Source organism: Phyllopteryx taeniolatus, chromosome 17, assembly GCF_024500385.1.
Source record: "Phyllopteryx taeniolatus isolate TA_2022b chromosome 17, UOR_Ptae_1.2, whole genome shotgun sequence".
Classification (NCBI taxonomy): Eukaryota; Metazoa; Chordata; class Actinopteri; order Syngnathiformes; family Syngnathidae; genus Phyllopteryx; species Phyllopteryx taeniolatus.
Window position 1 is genome coordinate 17,016,045 of NC_084518.1, and position 16,792 is coordinate 17,032,836.

General features: G+C 42.1%; 1 protein-coding gene and 1 long non-coding RNA gene across 3 annotated transcripts in view; one reads left to right on the forward strand and one right to left on the reverse strand.

The window, feature by feature from the left end:
* Positions 1–14,995, forward strand: part of LOC133467098 (F-BAR and double SH3 domains protein 2-like) — a 26,183-nt gene extending 11,188 nt beyond the window's left edge. Inside the window, exons 7-20 of one of the 2 annotated variants that reach the window (XM_061751577.1) lie at positions 610–664; positions 736–864; positions 2,050–2,172; positions 2,254–2,349; positions 5,868–5,984; positions 7,071–7,169; positions 8,172–8,324; positions 8,406–8,543; positions 9,081–9,164; positions 9,232–9,415; positions 9,926–10,155; positions 10,914–11,130; positions 11,215–11,279; positions 12,726–14,995. In XM_061751577.1, coding sequence (XP_061607561.1) covers positions 610–664; positions 736–864; positions 2,050–2,172; positions 2,254–2,349; positions 5,868–5,984; positions 7,071–7,169; positions 8,172–8,324; positions 8,406–8,543; positions 9,081–9,164; positions 9,232–9,415; positions 9,926–10,155; positions 10,914–11,130; positions 11,215–11,279; positions 12,726–12,809 — 1,774 coding nt within the window. In that variant the 3' untranslated portion in view covers positions 12,810–14,995. The remainder of the gene's footprint in view (positions 1–609; positions 665–735; positions 865–2,049; positions 2,173–2,253; positions 2,350–5,867; positions 5,985–7,070; positions 7,170–8,171; positions 8,325–8,405; positions 8,544–9,080; positions 9,165–9,231; positions 9,416–9,925; positions 10,156–10,913; positions 11,131–11,214; positions 11,280–12,725) is intronic. The other variant, XM_061751578.1, reaches the window with a different exon arrangement.
* LOC133467103 (uncharacterized) lies at positions 2,274–4,410 on the reverse strand. Its single transcript, XR_009785139.1, has 3 exons — positions 4,222–4,410; positions 2,634–2,787; positions 2,274–2,372 (listed from the first exon to the last, which is right to left on the reverse strand). It is a non-coding gene; the product is annotated as an uncharacterized LOC133467103 (long non-coding RNA).
* Positions 14,996–16,792: the final 1,797 nt, after the last annotated feature.

The following is a 16,792-nucleotide window of genomic DNA, read 5'->3' on the forward strand; positions in this document are numbered from 1 at the left end:
GATGGTCACTCCACAATATTGTGTGCCTCATTCGGTCAACCTATTCGACTTCATTGCAGTTTTGTAGCATTTCTCCCTAGCTGTCCAAATTATTTTGTTTGAAACTCTGCTTTTACTTGACATCAATTGAAATATTAAGCTAACATTGTTCAATATTATTCAAAAAAATGCCTCCCTCATCTACAGTTCAGGAACTAAACACCCTCCAGAACACTATTTATTAAAATACAGTACACTTTTACTGCTAGCTATTGTTGCTATTAAAAGTGTTACAGAAAGGAAGTGTATTACGGCCTGAAACAATAACTGCTAGTATGATTGAAAACAAACCCCTGAAAATACGTATTTTCTGAACCGTAATTTTTGCGGTTAGCGTGCTAGCGAGGCAGCAGTGGGACCAAACCTGCTTCGATTTCAGCATTATGACACTACACATGGAAAACTAGCTAGTAAATTGTAATGACTCTCTGGCCACCCGAGCTGACTGTGGCTTATAAATTACACCGAGGGCACTGATTGATGGCCTGATCCTGTTAAAGATGTACTCTCTCGTGCAAAATCTCATTTTTAAGAAAATGGGACGTGTTGTCTTCTTTCTTGTCTGTCCAGGTCCAAGCTAAGTCTCTTCCAGTCCAGATCTAGTCTGCAGAGGGCAACTGTCAAGGTTTGATGAGCTATTTGCAAAGGATACGACAGACACAGTCGACATTTTCTGACAAAATTCCTGCATTCCAGCTGAAAGCCAAGCGGAGCGAGTGCAACTCCAAAGCCACCCACGGCCGGAATGACTACCTGCTCACGCTAGCGGCCGCCAACGCCCACCAGCAGCGCTACTACGACACCGACCTAAGCGACTGCCTCAAGGTGTACTGTTGCGCCATATACATGTGTAGTGGGGATTTATTTAATTTGATAGTTGTTTTATTGATCGTGACGATGGACAGAATCTCAATCAGAAATATTGGGTGAAATTACTATTTTATCCCCTACGACTCAGCTATGGTTTTAGTCTGGCTAGGGCTGCAATGGCTTACAAAACTAGCCACAAAAGGCTTTGTAGCGAGGTAGGGACTATTGGCACCATTATTCAAAAAAATTAAAGACGCACAAATGACCATCAATTGACCTTGGTCTGGAGTTCCATACGAGAGCTGGCCTGGTGGAGTGATGATGATGATATTGAGAGAGGTAAGATAGCAGTCTTGGAAGTACACGGCAGGAATCTCCAGACCTCAACCCAATAGAAAATCTGTTTTGAGTGCGAGTTTCTCAGCGGCCGCCAAAAAAGTTGAAGGATCCTAATTTTATATTTCGTGTCCCTAAAGGCATTTTTGACGGATATTTGCCTCTTACCATAATCAACCATAAAGATTGGAGACTGTTAATTTCTTTGTAAGTGGGCAAACTTACAAATTCAGCAGGGGATCAAATCATAATTTCTTCTACTGCATGGAACTAAATAGTGATGCACCAATAACACTTTTTTTGAGACACAGTACAGGTACTCAAGTTTGAGTACTCCGATACAGAGTACTTATAGTTTGTAATGCCATTACGTCTTGCATCTGTGATGTTTTATTTGAGAATACTATTCATAAACAAAAGTTTCTTGAACATGGCATAAGTTTCACTCAAATATAACACTTTCTCACAGTCTTGCCACATATTTCATTTAAATGTAGCCTGTAACGCAAGGCATTTCAGTTAAATGTGGTGTCTCAGTCTGATTACTAGGAGGCATAGTATACATAGGAGAAAGGTAGGAATATGGTTGCCATCATACCTCTCGCTCTCTGTTAACTACAAAATAAAGTGAGTAAAAATAAATATAAAATTGCTTCTTAAGAATACCACAAGCTATGAAATAAACGTGCCGTACTGTCACGGCTTCGTGGTGAGAACGTGGCTGTCTCGGCCAGAGGTGAGCAGCACGGCGTTTTCAGTGTGTAGTATCGGTGCATTTTTACGAGTACTGTACAGACGCAAAGTATCGGTTTATTCCTAGAATTAAAGACATTAGATTGAATTTTTTTTGGTGGGCATCTGCAGGTGCTGGATGGTAGGATTTACGAGCAAGTGAAGGACTACCTGGTGTCGCTGTGTCAGACTGAGCTGGAGAGCTACCAGGCCGTCCACAACGTCTTCAACAAGCTCTTGGAATGCTCCAACGGGGTAAGAAGCATCTACGCCTTTTCGTTTCGTTGCGAAGTCCGGCATCGCATCTGTTTTTCATCTGCCAAAAATCTACTACAGGTACTGCAGGAGTTCCATCAGCGGATGTTTGTTCAGAAGAATCCCGTTTTCCAGAAAGCAGCTGACTTTTCGTACCAGCCCATCGACACGGATACGGTAAAGCAAACCGGTTCTGTTGGCTTTGAAAAACAGAATTCCCATTTAGATAAACTACGTAATACATAACATTGGGATAATTCATTTCTGGGTCGAAATTGACATTTTATCAATTAATTGTCATACAGGTATCAGCAGAAGGTAACCAGTCCAATATTAAGACGTTAAAAACAACGGCACTGTCTCATAGCTTTAATAATGACTGAGGGGTAATAAAAGTCAAGTATAAAATTAAATCAACCACAAATGTAATGCAAAATGCTAAAACATAACACACACCATACCTTCTAAACACAAGTGACCGGGAGCCATTTTGGCGGCTAGGTAGGAGCTGACGTAGCAGTCTACAACTTCATTCAGTGTGCTATAATTCTTCTAGAATTTCTAGAAAAATGATCCTTGCAATATTTTGATGTCCCAGAAATGTTACCAAAACACCTGTGGGAAAAGTACAAAGTTAAAGGTGTTGGAGGTACCGCTGTATATGTGAGAGACGAGGCAACATTTGTTATTTATTAATGTGTTATTTTTTTCATCTATAAACCATTTGCCTGGCGATGTTTAACAAGCGGCCCCATGGAACACTCAATCATCTCATGTGCAAGCAGGGATGCAGACTTTGATCACTTTGCAAACATCCAGTGTTTGCGCTTGTTGCAGGCGCCTTGCTTTTAATGTTGGTGACGTGTTTCTGTGCTTAGACGGACGCTGACAAAAAATAACAAGCCGTTCGTTCGGGTGACGCTGGCCGCTTTCGTCATCCCAGCAGAAATGCAAGCCAGGCCTAAAGCTGCAGTGAGGAACAATTGTGGAGGCCCCCTCCTCCCCCCCCTGTCCCTGCTCTTCCTGCAAGTGTAAAGTGTCATTGTAAATACTAATGCACACTTGCTTTCAACACAACAAGGACAGAAAAGTTGACTTTCCACTGATCTGATCGATATTTTGCATTTTTTGCAGATGTTGTGATTGGCTGTAATGACATAATTTGCAGATCCGATCAGTGACGTGAATCAATTCCAGACAACTGGTTTCACCGCAACAAGGTGTCGGGGAAGTGAATGTCCGGTGTTAAACTTCACACCCCTGTCGCGGAATGGCAGAGTTCCCTTTCACACAGGATTTGTCCCTTCTCAGTCACGGCTCTGATACTACCTTCGAAGGTGGAAAATTCTGGGGTCCTCTCACTCCCATTCTGCATCATTTCCACGCATGTAGAAATGCGGACATGGGTGGGAAATGACACAGGCAGTGTGAAATTAGCTACTGATTAAGAGTGTATAGGCTCTTTCACACAGAAATCACCGCAAAGTTGCTGCGTCGGAGAATTTTTCCGACTTTGTATTTACACGTATCCCAGTGGTGTGGGATGTTGCTGCCAATGTGCGTGCTTTCACACAGCAACACGGCATCCCACAAACACATGACTGAACGATGTCTGGTGTGTCCATCGAGGGGGAAAATGTTAACCCTTTAGTTGACAAGAGACAGGACAAGCACTTCAAAAATAATGAAAGATACACTTTAATAAAAGGATGCAAGCAGACAGTTCAAATACAACCTGATGGCTGCTTTCTTAGAAGTGTCTGCCTATTTCTTCTTCGGCGATGTCATATATACACACATTAACCGGGAGTTATCGTTTGAGTCGTGCAACCGGTGACCCCCAACCCTAATACATTTTGCTTTGTCTCACAGCAGGAACAAGATCTACTTTTTGATCCTCGCACTAAAATACATTTGATTTAGAAGTCCCGCGACCTCCTGATGCGACCTCCAAAGTTCGAAAATTGCCGGGACGACTTCTTCTCTGCGGCCTGTGTGCTTTAATATAATGTATATTAATTTATGCCATGTACACACATGCGTACGTACGTCCTCCCTGGCGGCGCTTTGCCCTCAGCAAACACTGCACAATTTGTCCGAGCTGCAAACGCTGGCGTTGTTTTCATTGGACGTCCCAACAAGCGGCCGCCTTGTTCCTAAAGAAAACATTAACGGTGGACACAAAAACCCCGCCCACCCCTTCCCTCCCCTGGCCGCGCTGCTTTGGCCAGACGGAGGGATCCGGTAGAAATAGGCGAAAGCGGGGGGAGGGGCAGGAGGTGGGCCGCCCTCTGTGAACAGCCCATGTGTGAAAAGGAGCCATTGTGAGTGGGCCTCATCAGAGTGCACTGACTTTCCTCACACATACGTACGCACACACACCTAATGCTGTCGAGTGGAAACATCTTAATGCAGGTTTTGTGTTCTAGTTGCGCTTAAACATTTACAAACCTGATGATGATGTTCGTGGTGGTCCCTCCCTGTTCAAATGCCGGCAAACAGCTGCTTAGCACGTCAATTAGTAGTCCACTATTTCCATCGCACTGACGTCATGTTCCTGGAAGGAATGTGCAGAGTTGTTGCGCCACGTCAGCGCTCCTCTTCTTCTTTGTCACCGTCCCTCATCTGTTTATTTTATTTTATTTTATTTTTTTGGCGGGGGCGGGAGGACCCTTCCACAAGACATTCGTCAACCCCACAAAGTCTAATGCTGTTTCCCAGTACTCCGTCCCTAAAGACTTTTAAGCTGGGGTTTCACGCACCTTGAAAAATTCTAACTTTCCAAAATGAAAGCTATGCATTTTCCACAATTTAAAACAGTTCCTATGTCTCTTTAAAATGAAGGATCGAAAGTTACAGATTTACTTATTACAGGATTCCTCTGCTTTGTGCATGCAAACGAGCCAGTCCTCATCCTGCTTCCATATACCGCTGGGCCAGTGCAGAGTATGATGTTCGACTGGGGGCAGAGCCTAGGGGGTTGCAACAAGCAACGGGGCAGCATTTTATCACCCAGCAACTGAATTACACTTTCAATTAGAGAAGCAATTACACCTCCAACCCCACCGTGTCAACATCTTCACTAAATATTTAAGTCCGTGCCGGTTATAAGAAGCTAACGCTAATCTATGTTAACATTGCCTGACTCAGGATGTCACTTTAAAAGGTTTAATGTAAATTACCCAAATTCTGACTCACATTCATCACTCATTTTGGGAAATAGGCAGCTCACAAAAGGTTTTCTTAGTTGGTTAATTTCACACTTGACAGGTGGGCAGCCACTCCAGAGACCGTAACTCAAAACAGCAGTGCCTCAACTGCTTTTGGATGAATTAAAAGTGAGAGTCTAACCACATGTTATAAAGCAGTTTAATGTCAAAAATTATCTTGCGCTATAGAGATAATGGTGTCTTTAGTGGTGATTAGCACTCCAGTCGACACGTGACACGGTCACTCCACAATGTTGTGTGCGTCCATGTTTATGTGCTGGGTTGATATGCTTTGTGTGCGTCCATGTTTATGTGCGGGGTAGATATGCTTTATGTTTCACACTATTCCTTGGCATTTCTCCATAATAGTCCTTTTTAAAAAAAAATTTTTTTTACTCCACTTTCACTTGACACGTAATTTAATGATTACATTTTTCAAAAAATGCTTATAAATGCATGTTTTTGGTGTTTTATTTTACCCCGTAGGTGACGCATCTACTAAAAGAGAGCGGCACAGCGGAGGAGCACAGCCTGGACAAGGAGGCCCGCAAGTGGGCCACTCGGGTGGCCCGAGAGTACAAGAGTATCATCCACACACAGCGGGTGAGACCCATATGCACTACATCCAGTATATACCAGTTCCAGTTAATTAACAGGGGTGTCAAGCTCATTTTTGTCGAGGGCCACATTGTAGTTACAGTTTCCCTCAGAGGGCCATTATGACTGTGAAACCATAAAACATTTTTATCTGCTCATCATAATATTATATACACAACAAATCAATGGATAACTAGTTTTGAAATAAGAGGTCAAGGTTTGTCCCGCAACCCTTGTGAGGATAACCGGCTCAGAAAATGGATGGATGGATGGATGGATGGAGGTGAAGGTTTGATAGTTTGTTCAAGTAACTTTAAAAGGTGTTTGGAAACGACAAATGTTTGCGATATCGCAACGTTATTATTTATTAAATAGGAAAATTGGAAATTTTGGTACAGATTTTAGCAATAATCAAAGAAGTTGACACACATGATTTGCTTTCGCGGGCCAGATAATACGATGTGGTGGGCCAGATCTGGGCCCCGGGCCTTGAGTTTGACACTGTAAGTCAATACATACACTATATCAGTTTTCTACAGGGCTTGTCCTGATTAAGGTCTGGACTATTCGCCAGTCAGAGCACATATAGAAAAAGAATCACACTCTCATTCACACCTACTGTATGGACGGAGTACACGGTGAGAACACGTAAACTCCACACAGGTCGGACAAAGCCGAGATTTGAACTTGGGCCCTCTCGACTGTGAGGTAGGCGTGATATCGACGAGTCTGCCGTGCTTGCCAGGTCCTGATATCGGTTATTACTGTAATTAAAGACAGCTTAAAATAGATCAACACTTGAGGGCAGTCTTATAATATACAAAGGGCAAATGGTAAAATCCATTCCATAATATGCACATGGGAGGAGCACGATGAGAGTTTACAGTCCTGGCGTCACTCTAAAGGTCAGAGCCAAGTGATTGCTGACCTCATTTGGGAATTTTTTTCCCCCTAACATCAGTATCAAACCGTGTGATTCCAGTAAGCAGGAAATGAGTCACACTCTGGCGAACACGCGTGATGGCGTGATCGTTGATTTTAGTTCTTATTGTCATTTTTGTGTGTTGGTTTGTGTGTATGGTTTGTGTGCAGGTCATGGAAGAATTTGGGGCTCAGGAGAGCTCGGAGCAGAATGCTGGGGAGCTGGAGGCCAAGATGGAAGTGGCGAGGCAGAGTCTGCGGAGGGCAGAGGTAACTGCGTGAACTGTGTCGATCCGGTCAATGTGACACCAAAGCGCCACCCACTGGTTAAAGAGCACAATCACAGAAAAAGAAAACCATTGACTCGTTTGAAATATTTTATTAATATTTAATGTTTATTTCTTGTATGGAACTGGTTGACAATTTTTTATTTATTTCTGTAATGTAATATGATGCATTTTGTAATATATTTAATTAAATGATATTTGAAAGTAATTATAATCGACCACAAGCTAGTTAGCTCAAAATGTATGCATTTTAAAATACATGAGTAGCAAAACACACACACAATCGATACACAATCTAATCTAATCTTTTCACGAACATAATTATTGTATTAAAATAATGAGGATAACGTATAAAGATGAATGGATGGATAATTAAAATACAATGAATATTAATTACTGCACATCATAGTCTATTTTCTTGCTAAAATATTTAGTCATTAAAGTTATGTAATATATTTAACTAACATTTATTTTAAAATACATTTATATTAATTAGAGTTGAGCACAATCATTTCAATTAAGTTGTATTTATTTTCATTTTAAATATTTTGGGGGGAAATAATGGAACCAGAAACAGTCGGTTTCAGGCTCAAACCGTGACCCTTTTAAAATTTGTTTTACTGTACAGGTTTAACAAGTGCCATTTTAAATGGTAAATGGACAACACTTAAATAGCGCTTCATCGACGCCAACATTTAACATTAACTTTCATACAAGTGATAAAGAAGTTAGCAAATTGGAACAAAACTCAAATTTGAAAAAGCGTGACATACATGTAATGACAGGGAACAGGAAGTTGAACCTTGTTACTGTCAGCCCGTACTGTTTTGTATTAGAATTACATGGCTAGAATTACATGTCATGTATATGAGGATGTTTCCCAGACCCAAAGTTCCATTTCCTGTTCTGCGGTCCCTACTCGAGCTGAAATGTCATGAAAGGTGCTGACATCTCGCGTGATAATGGTTTTGTGCTGCTTTGCTAGACGGTAAAGGAGAAGGCTGAGGCCCGCCTGGACCTGCTGAGGCAAGCGGGCGTCGGCGTGGAAACGTGGTTGAAGAGCGCCATGAACCAGGTGATGGAAGAGTTGGAGAACGAGCGCTGGAACAACCTCAGTGCCCATGATCCTTCGCTTTCTGTAAGGCCACCCTCCCTCCCGCTTTGAGTTCATGCTTTTTGCGGTGACCAGTCGCTCAACCCGTCCGTGTCATTCCGGAAGGGAACGGCCGACCTGGAGCGCGAGGAGGACGAGGAGGAGACGGAGGACAGCGGCGAAGTGTTGGACGACAGCAGCTCCAGCCCCTCCAGCACATTGAAGAACTACCCCCTCACCTGCAAAGTTCTCTACTCCTACAAGGTGGGAACCTTCGTCTTAACTTGAGGTTGACAGCTTGCAATGCTTTGCACACATTACCGGACTATTAGACGAGATATAGAACAATGAGAAATTACAGAACACACAAAGCAACAAAATCAAACGAAGGACCGCGGGTGGTGAACGGAGTTGTGCTAAGGAGTGTTGATCAGGCATATTGAGGTGATTTGTTGGTGAGAGAAAAGAAAAGGATGGGGAAAAAACAAATCGGCTCTGGATAAATTGCATAAATGGGGACCCGAATCTGATATTATCTTTTATGGTAAATGTATGTTTTTCCAAATTTGAATATTCAGTTAGCACGTCTACCAATGATTTAGCGATCAATTGTACAGTCATTTCTATTGAGTAAAATGTTTTTTGTTGTTGTTGTCAACATGAGGATGAATTCAATGTTTTGGGGCTGATAAAGAAGAGAAGTCACGAAGAAAGAACTGGTGGGGGAGAATGAGGTGCTGAGGTTATGGATCTAGGATAGTTCTCCCATTTATCTGATGAATGTTGTCTTTTTGTCTTCAGGCCTCTCAGCCGGATGAACTGACCATCGAGGAGCAGGAAATCTTGGAGGTCATCGACGACGGTGACATGGAGGACTGGGTGAAGGTAAGGTTTGTCAGTTATTTCAGCTCAAACCCCTATTTTATAATCTTTGACTGTAATTTCTCCCCAGGCCAGAAATCGTGGCGGCCAGGTAGGCTACGTCCCAGAGAAGTACCTGCAGCTGCCATCCTCCAACAGCCTGCTGAGCATGCTGCAGTCTCTGGCCGCGCTGGATGCTCGCTCACACTCCTCCAGCAACTCCACCGAACCTGAGACCGAGCTTCCCACCGGCTCGATCAACGGAGACTCCAGTGGTGAGGCGTCCTCAAAGACCCTTTTACATTCCATATAAAAACTGTAGTTTTCCCCTTTTTTTCCCCTGTGTGAAACAAATGATGCAGAATGGGTGGGAATGAAGTAAATTTCATATTATGATTGTCATGACCAAAACTGTCAACATTATCAGTATTATTACTATATTACTAAAGGAAATGTAAAAAAACCACATCTATGTATCTAAAGCATTGCAACAAATTTCATTCTGAATATGAAAACATTAAATTAGCAACAGTATCTACTATTTGACATTTGAAATTCTAAACAGTAGCATCCAAAATACATTTTCATGCATGGCAGGCAGCTACGTTGCAGAGTCTTCAAGTCTCTAATAACACCAGCAAAGGTCAAATAGGTTTTTTGAAAAAGAGCTGTGAAAGGGGTCTGAATGCACATGAAATATAGTGACAAAGCAACACAGCATCACATTACTCCAAGTTGAAACGGTACTGCCAACCATTTTAAATTTACTACGGTTTATTCTGCAGTGTCGTTCGCCAAGGCCTTGTACGACTACGCCGGCCAGACGGATGACGAGCTCTCCTTCCCCGAGGGCGCCATCATCCGCATCCTGAGCCGGGAGACCCACGAGGACGACGGCTTCTGGGAGGGCGAATTCAACGGCGTCGTCGGCGTCTTCCCTGCCGTCCTGGTAGAAGACTTGGCCGGCGGGGCAGGCGAGAACGGCAACGGGCAGAGAGACGGCAGCAGCACTCAGGTACAAAGTCAACTCTTGCCCCTTTAGGCAGCAAACCAGTCTGGGAAGAATTAATTGCACCATGGGGTAGTTGCTGCCAACCGATGACATACATCCATAGATTTTTAAATCATATTTTTTTTTTACGAGTAATAATCATATATATTAATTTTTTACATATTTACACCACTCATCTGAAAAGATTATACAGTGAACCCTGCCACGAATAGCGAAAATCTGCAAATCATTGGAAACTGCCCAACAGGGGGTTGTAATTGTGTATTGATACCACAAGATGGCGGCAAAACACTTAAACAGAGAGGATCATAAAGCATCAACTTAATGTTTCTGGCATGTATACAATCATGAATCTGTGTTGCATAAACGACTGTATTCAGTACAGTAGTTCAATTATTCAACACAAACAAATTGCCTTCACATGAGGCTCATCAATACTATTAGCTAGCATACTAGCCTGAAAAACATGCAAAGACAAACATGTGACATCACACATGGGCAAATATGTGTGCACAAGCACTTTACACAAAGGGTATTAAGTCATTAAACTCATCTTTTTGCATTTATACAATATAATAAATGTAATGGTATACAGGCAAATTGTAATATACAGTGACTAGCCTCGATTTTCAGGGAATAACGGATAGGCTCCAACAAAATTCAGCAAATTCGCAAATGCTGGTGCATTTTAGATTCATCCTCAAATTTCCCTAACTTTTGTGAGTACTGCAATTTATTATTTTTTTTCCCGTATTTCCCAGTCTTCCCCTTGCACGCCGGCCAACTGCGAGCGCTCCCCTTGCAGCCCCTTCCATTCTGGGCCGCTCCACAGCAGCCCCCTGCAGACACCCACCACCTTGTCGTCGCCCCAGTCAAGCCCCTGCAGCGCTACCGCCTCGCCTATTGGACGGCCGCCTGCCTACCACAACGGGCACCACCGGCCGCCACCCGTCACTCCGCACAAGAGCCCCTTTCACAGTACGTCTTATCGTGTGAAGGCTTAAGACTAAAATCATACTAAAATCCTCAAATGATCTCAAATATGGATTTATGTCGCTTTAGGTCCAGCACAAGGATCCCCCCAACCTCCCAAATACCCAGAGAGTGCATCAGGCACCATCCGACCTGTGAGTAAGCACCCCTTAGGCCCCTTTTTCACTGCACGCTACCTAGTACCTACCTAGTGGTAGTACTGAAACTGCTGGTATGTGATTGGTCAGGCAGATTTAAATCACTGCGTAATTGTAGGATACACGGCTAGAAATGACAAAAATAACCACACATGCTAATGTTAGCTCACTAGATGCTGTCTGTGCTTTAGTTCTGGACGTTGCAGAGTTCTACTCCACAGTTTCCACTTTGCTGCAGCACTGCCCTCAGTCTCCCATTGAATAAAAGTTGTCTCCTTACTGACAACCACATGCTGGAAAGTAAATGCAGACGGTTGTTGTTGTTGAGCCTCTATGACTCAGATATCTTGCTAAATTGCTGCAACAAAGATCTGGTATTTGTCTGCTTATGCCTTTTACACAGAACCCTGCAAAGGTCGGCACTGTGTTTCACGCAGCATCTTGCAATTGGATAATTAGATGTCAGTTGGGATGTATAAAATATTTGTGGGAAAGTGACATTTGCAGTCACACCCCAGTCCCAACATTGGGGAACAAGCTTGTATGACTCTAGGGCTGCAGCCATCGAATATTATTAGAATTGATTAATCTACTAATTGTTACATCGATTAATCTAGCAATTGGATAAAAACTGAGTGTGCATTTCTTAACACAATGTGCATGTGAAATACGGGCATTATTTTTGTCCATTTGGGGTGGCGATCCTCACATTCTACTGTAGTATCTTTGACTTGAAGGGTGTATGGCTTCAAAAGGTGGGGCCTGGCCTGGTGAGTGACGTGGGTGTCTGCGAATGAGAGTATCGAGCTGGCTGTCGTAAACTCAGGTTAGCAGGTCGCTGTTACCTGGCTAACCGTTAGCCAGTCTGTGTACGTTGAGTGCCTCAGCGTCGGTTGTGGCCATAGCAGCTTGTTTATGAATGAATGAATTTGTGTTTCTTTTCTTACCGTTTGTTCAGTCAAGGGATTCAAAGTGCACTGGTGGCTGTCTCTTTCCTTGACCACTTGTGAGGGCATGACTGTATGTTATATAAGTCGTGGTAGTCTATGTTTGATTAGGTAAGGTCGCTATCTTATGTTGGCAGTTGTTGACGTGCTGCTGTGGTACATAGTTCGTTCTACTTTGCAGTAGACGAATTGCAGTTCATTAGTAAGTGTGGAACGATTCCAAACTTTGAACATTCTGTCTTTTACACTCTTTCTTTCTGGCTCGCTGCCATCACGCCAACTTTTATTTCTACACAAAGTGGTGTGTGAGGCTGCAGTAACGTTAGGCTATGTGGGGAAAATGATCACTGTGAAACAGATTTTTTTTGTCGATTAATCGTTTCAGTCCTGCACTGAAACATATCACTTGCCATAAACGGGGGAGTCACTGTATAGGTTTTAGCATGTCTCGTTCATAACTTGTGGGACTAATGGTAGAGTTTTCTTTTTCTTCCAGGTCCGAGCTGCTCCTCCGCCCCCCAAGCAGCATCCCCGGGGGCAGGTGAAGCGGCGAGAAGAGGTGGAGATCACGCTGGTGTGAAGTGAAGATGAGACACCCCCCAGAGGACGCCTCACACGGCCAGTGCTTTTGCTGGAAGAACAAACAAATGTGCCTTTCTCGCCTTCAAACCCAAACACATCTCCATTTTGATTTGAAGACTTTTTTTCTGTGTGAGAAAATGGCTGACGACCTGTTAGAGTCCGTCGTGTAATGTCACATTGGTTTAGGGAGGGGGGTGCGAGGCTGGTCCTGGGATCCCCAATTTAAACCCTAAAAGAAGGGAAAAGTGGCAATTATGTGAGTAGGAAGAATGTTCTGGAAAAAATAGAACGCTCCCAGTTTAATTTGCTTGTTTTTTTTAGGAGAAATGGAACGTTTCTAAACTCCCGTTAGTGTTTGCTTCTGACTTTTCTTGTAAAAATAAACCTCCACAAGTGTCCAGGTTGCAGTAAGCAGCGCAGAGCCATAACAGGTGGTAGAGCGCCTGAAGCCCCTTTTACATTGCCTGTAATAGATGGCATTTTTTTTCCACGCCTTTTCTCCTCACACGTTGCTGTTCTTTATGAACTGACAGGGAAAATTGATGGGACAAAGGCAACTAGCAGTTTTTCGCTTTTGGAGGTAATATCAGTGCCGTAACAGAATCGGGACCGACCTTTGTAGCCCATTTTAGGCTGCCTGTGAAAGTGCATGTTTTCCACCTTCCACCTGAGGGATGACGTTAAACTGGCAATTTACTGCCTTTGGAGGTAGTATCAGTCCTGTAACAGAAGTGGGATGGAGCCAGTAGCCCTTTCTGCGCTCCTTAAAATAGTACGTAAAAGCCCAGATTTTTCCTGTGTTTCTGTCATGTACAAATGGCGCAGACACAAAATCAATTTAGCAATATTCTGTAATATGTGCTAAAATCAGAACCTGTAGCCCCTTTGACACTGGTTGTAAAAGCCAGTATTTTTCCGCCTTCCTTCCACATTTCCATTTTGACTATTCCATGTCTAAAAAGTGCTGTTTTTCCATATCGCTGTAATGCACAAAAGGGCACTGACACAAAATGGCCGAAGTTTGGCAAAATGGTGAAGTTTAATACCTGACGCTTCTTCTGATTTGTCGCGTTGAAAGCAATTGTTGCTCAACGACATCTGTTTTACAGTTTTCTGCCTTTTGACCATGTCGATACCGTTTATACAGAACGGTGACACTGAAAAAGGCTGCCTTGTGATGTAACATAAAATACTGTCCGTGTTGGGCACTGACAGTTGCTTTCAACGCAACAGGGTGGGAGAAGTGTTGTAGTATTAGAGGCTTGACAACACTTTTGTGTAAGGGTATTCCGCCATACTTGGACAAGGGTGTTAAAGTTTAACACCTGACTTCTCCCTTCCTGTTTTGTTGAAAGCAGTTGTGGCTGTCCGAACGCCATCTAATTCTCTTTGCGGGATGCTGCGTCTATGTGAAAGTGGCAATCTCCCGGTTCACCGGGTTCTGCGTCAAAGGTAAAGGTGGAAAAATGCCCGATTCTCCGTATGGGTCTTTGTTGGGGCAATTTTCCAAGGTTTTCTTTGTCAAAGTTGCCTTTGTTCATGAAAGGAGGGAACGATCATGATGTAAAATGTATAGTGTGTGTCACACAATGAAGCACTTTTTCCTGTCTTCTTCTTTCTTGTCAGTATTTTGATTGTCAACATTTCTCCTATTTTGTTTACCGCCTGTATTGGTATGAATACTTTTGTTGTATTGTGTTATTTAGCCTTAAATAGCTACCCTAGTGTCTTATAGAGTACCTATTGCCGTTTGAAATAGTTTACAGAGAGCTTGGAGATGGATATCCTTACAAAATATTAGCAATTTGTATTCTTTTATTTTACTTTTATTTAGGATTAAAAAAAAATTTTGTTCCACTCAATCTGCGTGGTGAAAAAAAAAAAAAGATATCCGTCAGCCACGTTGCTGTTTTCTCGTTGATCTCCTTGAGATCTGAATGACATCAAACTTATTTTTGAAGTTTGCATTTACCCTCTCGTATTGAAATAAGGAAAAAAAAGAGAAAAGTGTCTTTTCCCTGTTTAGAGAAGTTAGCGCGCTACTTTTTACACATTTGGTTCCGCCATGTTCATCGTGTTAGCGCTGCAGTGGCTGCCGAGTGTCATATTTACACACACAAGTGGATGTTTAACAGTATTTATTGTGTACAAATAAATGTGAAATAAAGACTAGGTTCAGTGGTGGTTTGATGGTTTACTGTTTGCCTGCCTGCTGAATTTACATTCATCCTTACTTTTTACATTTATGTAATTGTATTTTTTTTTTAAATTTACATTCATCCTTATTTTTTATATTAATGTAATTGTATTTTTATAGTAGTTTATCATTTTCTTAATTTATTTGAATCTATTCCATTGACTAAGCACTTCATGCCAATGTATGCAGTGGCCAATAAATGAATGCTTCATGAATGCTTTAGATATTATGTTTTGACACAAAACTGCGATGCAGCGGACATGGATTATTATTTATATTTCTCATATTCCAGATTTAAATGAAAGGACATTTTGTGAATTCATTTTAGCACAATTCAATTTTTATTTTCTATTTTTATTATAGTTCATTCCTACTGTACTTTTAATATTCCTATTGTATTTTATTTTGCATTTAAATTAATTGGCATTTTAATTAATATTGTAATAATTTTTCTTTTTCAATTTAGTCAAAATCCTATTTTAAAATATACTACTATATGTATATATATATATATATGTGTGTGTATAAAACCCCAATTCCAATTAAGTTGCGACGTTGTGCTAAACATAAATAAAAACAGAATACAATGATTTGCAAATCATGTTCAACCTATATTTAATTGAATACACTACAAAGACAAGCTATTTAATGTTCAAACTGATAAACTTTATTGTTTTTAGCAAATAATCATTAACTTACAATTTTATGGCTGCAACACGTTCCAAAAAAGCTGGGACAGGGTCATGTTTACCACTGTGTTACATCACCTTTTCTTTTAACAACATTCAATAAATGTTTGGGAACTGAGGACACTAATTGTTGAAGCTTTGTAGGTGGAATTATTTCCCATTCTTGCTTGACGTCCAGCTTCAGCTGTTCAGAAGTCCGGGGTCTCCGTTGTCGTATTTTACGCTTCATAATGCGCCACACATTTTCAACAGGAGACAGGTCTAGACTGCGGTAAGGCCAGTCTAGTACCTGCACTTTTTTACTACGAAGCCACGCTGTTGTAACACGTGCAGAATGTGGTTTGGCATTGTCTTGCTGAAATAAGCAGGGGCGTCCATGAAAAAGACTTTGCTTGGATGGCAGCATATGTTTCTCCAAAACCTGTATGTACCTTTCAGCATTAATGGTGCCTTCACAGATATGTAAGTTACACATGCCATTGGCACTAACACAGCCCCATACCATCACAGATGCTGTCTTTTGAACTTTGCGTCCATAACAGTCCGGATTGTTCTTTTCCTCTTTGGCCCGGAGGACACGACGTCCATAATTTCCAAAAACAATTTGAAATGTGGACTGGTCGGACCACAGAACACTTTTCCACTTTGCATTAGTCCATCTTAGATGAGCTCGGGCCCAGAGAAGCTGGTGGCGTTTCTGGGTCTTGTTGATAAATTGTTTTTGCTTTGCATAGTAGAGTTTCAAGTTGCACATACCGATGTAGCGCCGAACGTATTTACTGACATTGGTTTTCTGAAGTGTTCCTGAGCCCATGTGGTGATATCCTTTACACATTGATGTCGGTTTATGATGCAGTGCCGCCTGAGGGATCGAAGGTCACGGGCATTCAATGTTGGTTTTCTGCCTTGTCGCTTATTGAATTCTCCAGATTTTCTGAACCTTTTGATGATATTATGGATCATAAATGATGAAATCCCTAAATTAATTTCAATTGTACGTTGAGGAACATTGTCCTTAAACCGTTCGACTATTTTCTCACACACTTGTTCACAAAGAGGTGAACCTCGCCCCATCTTTGCTTGTGAATGACTGAG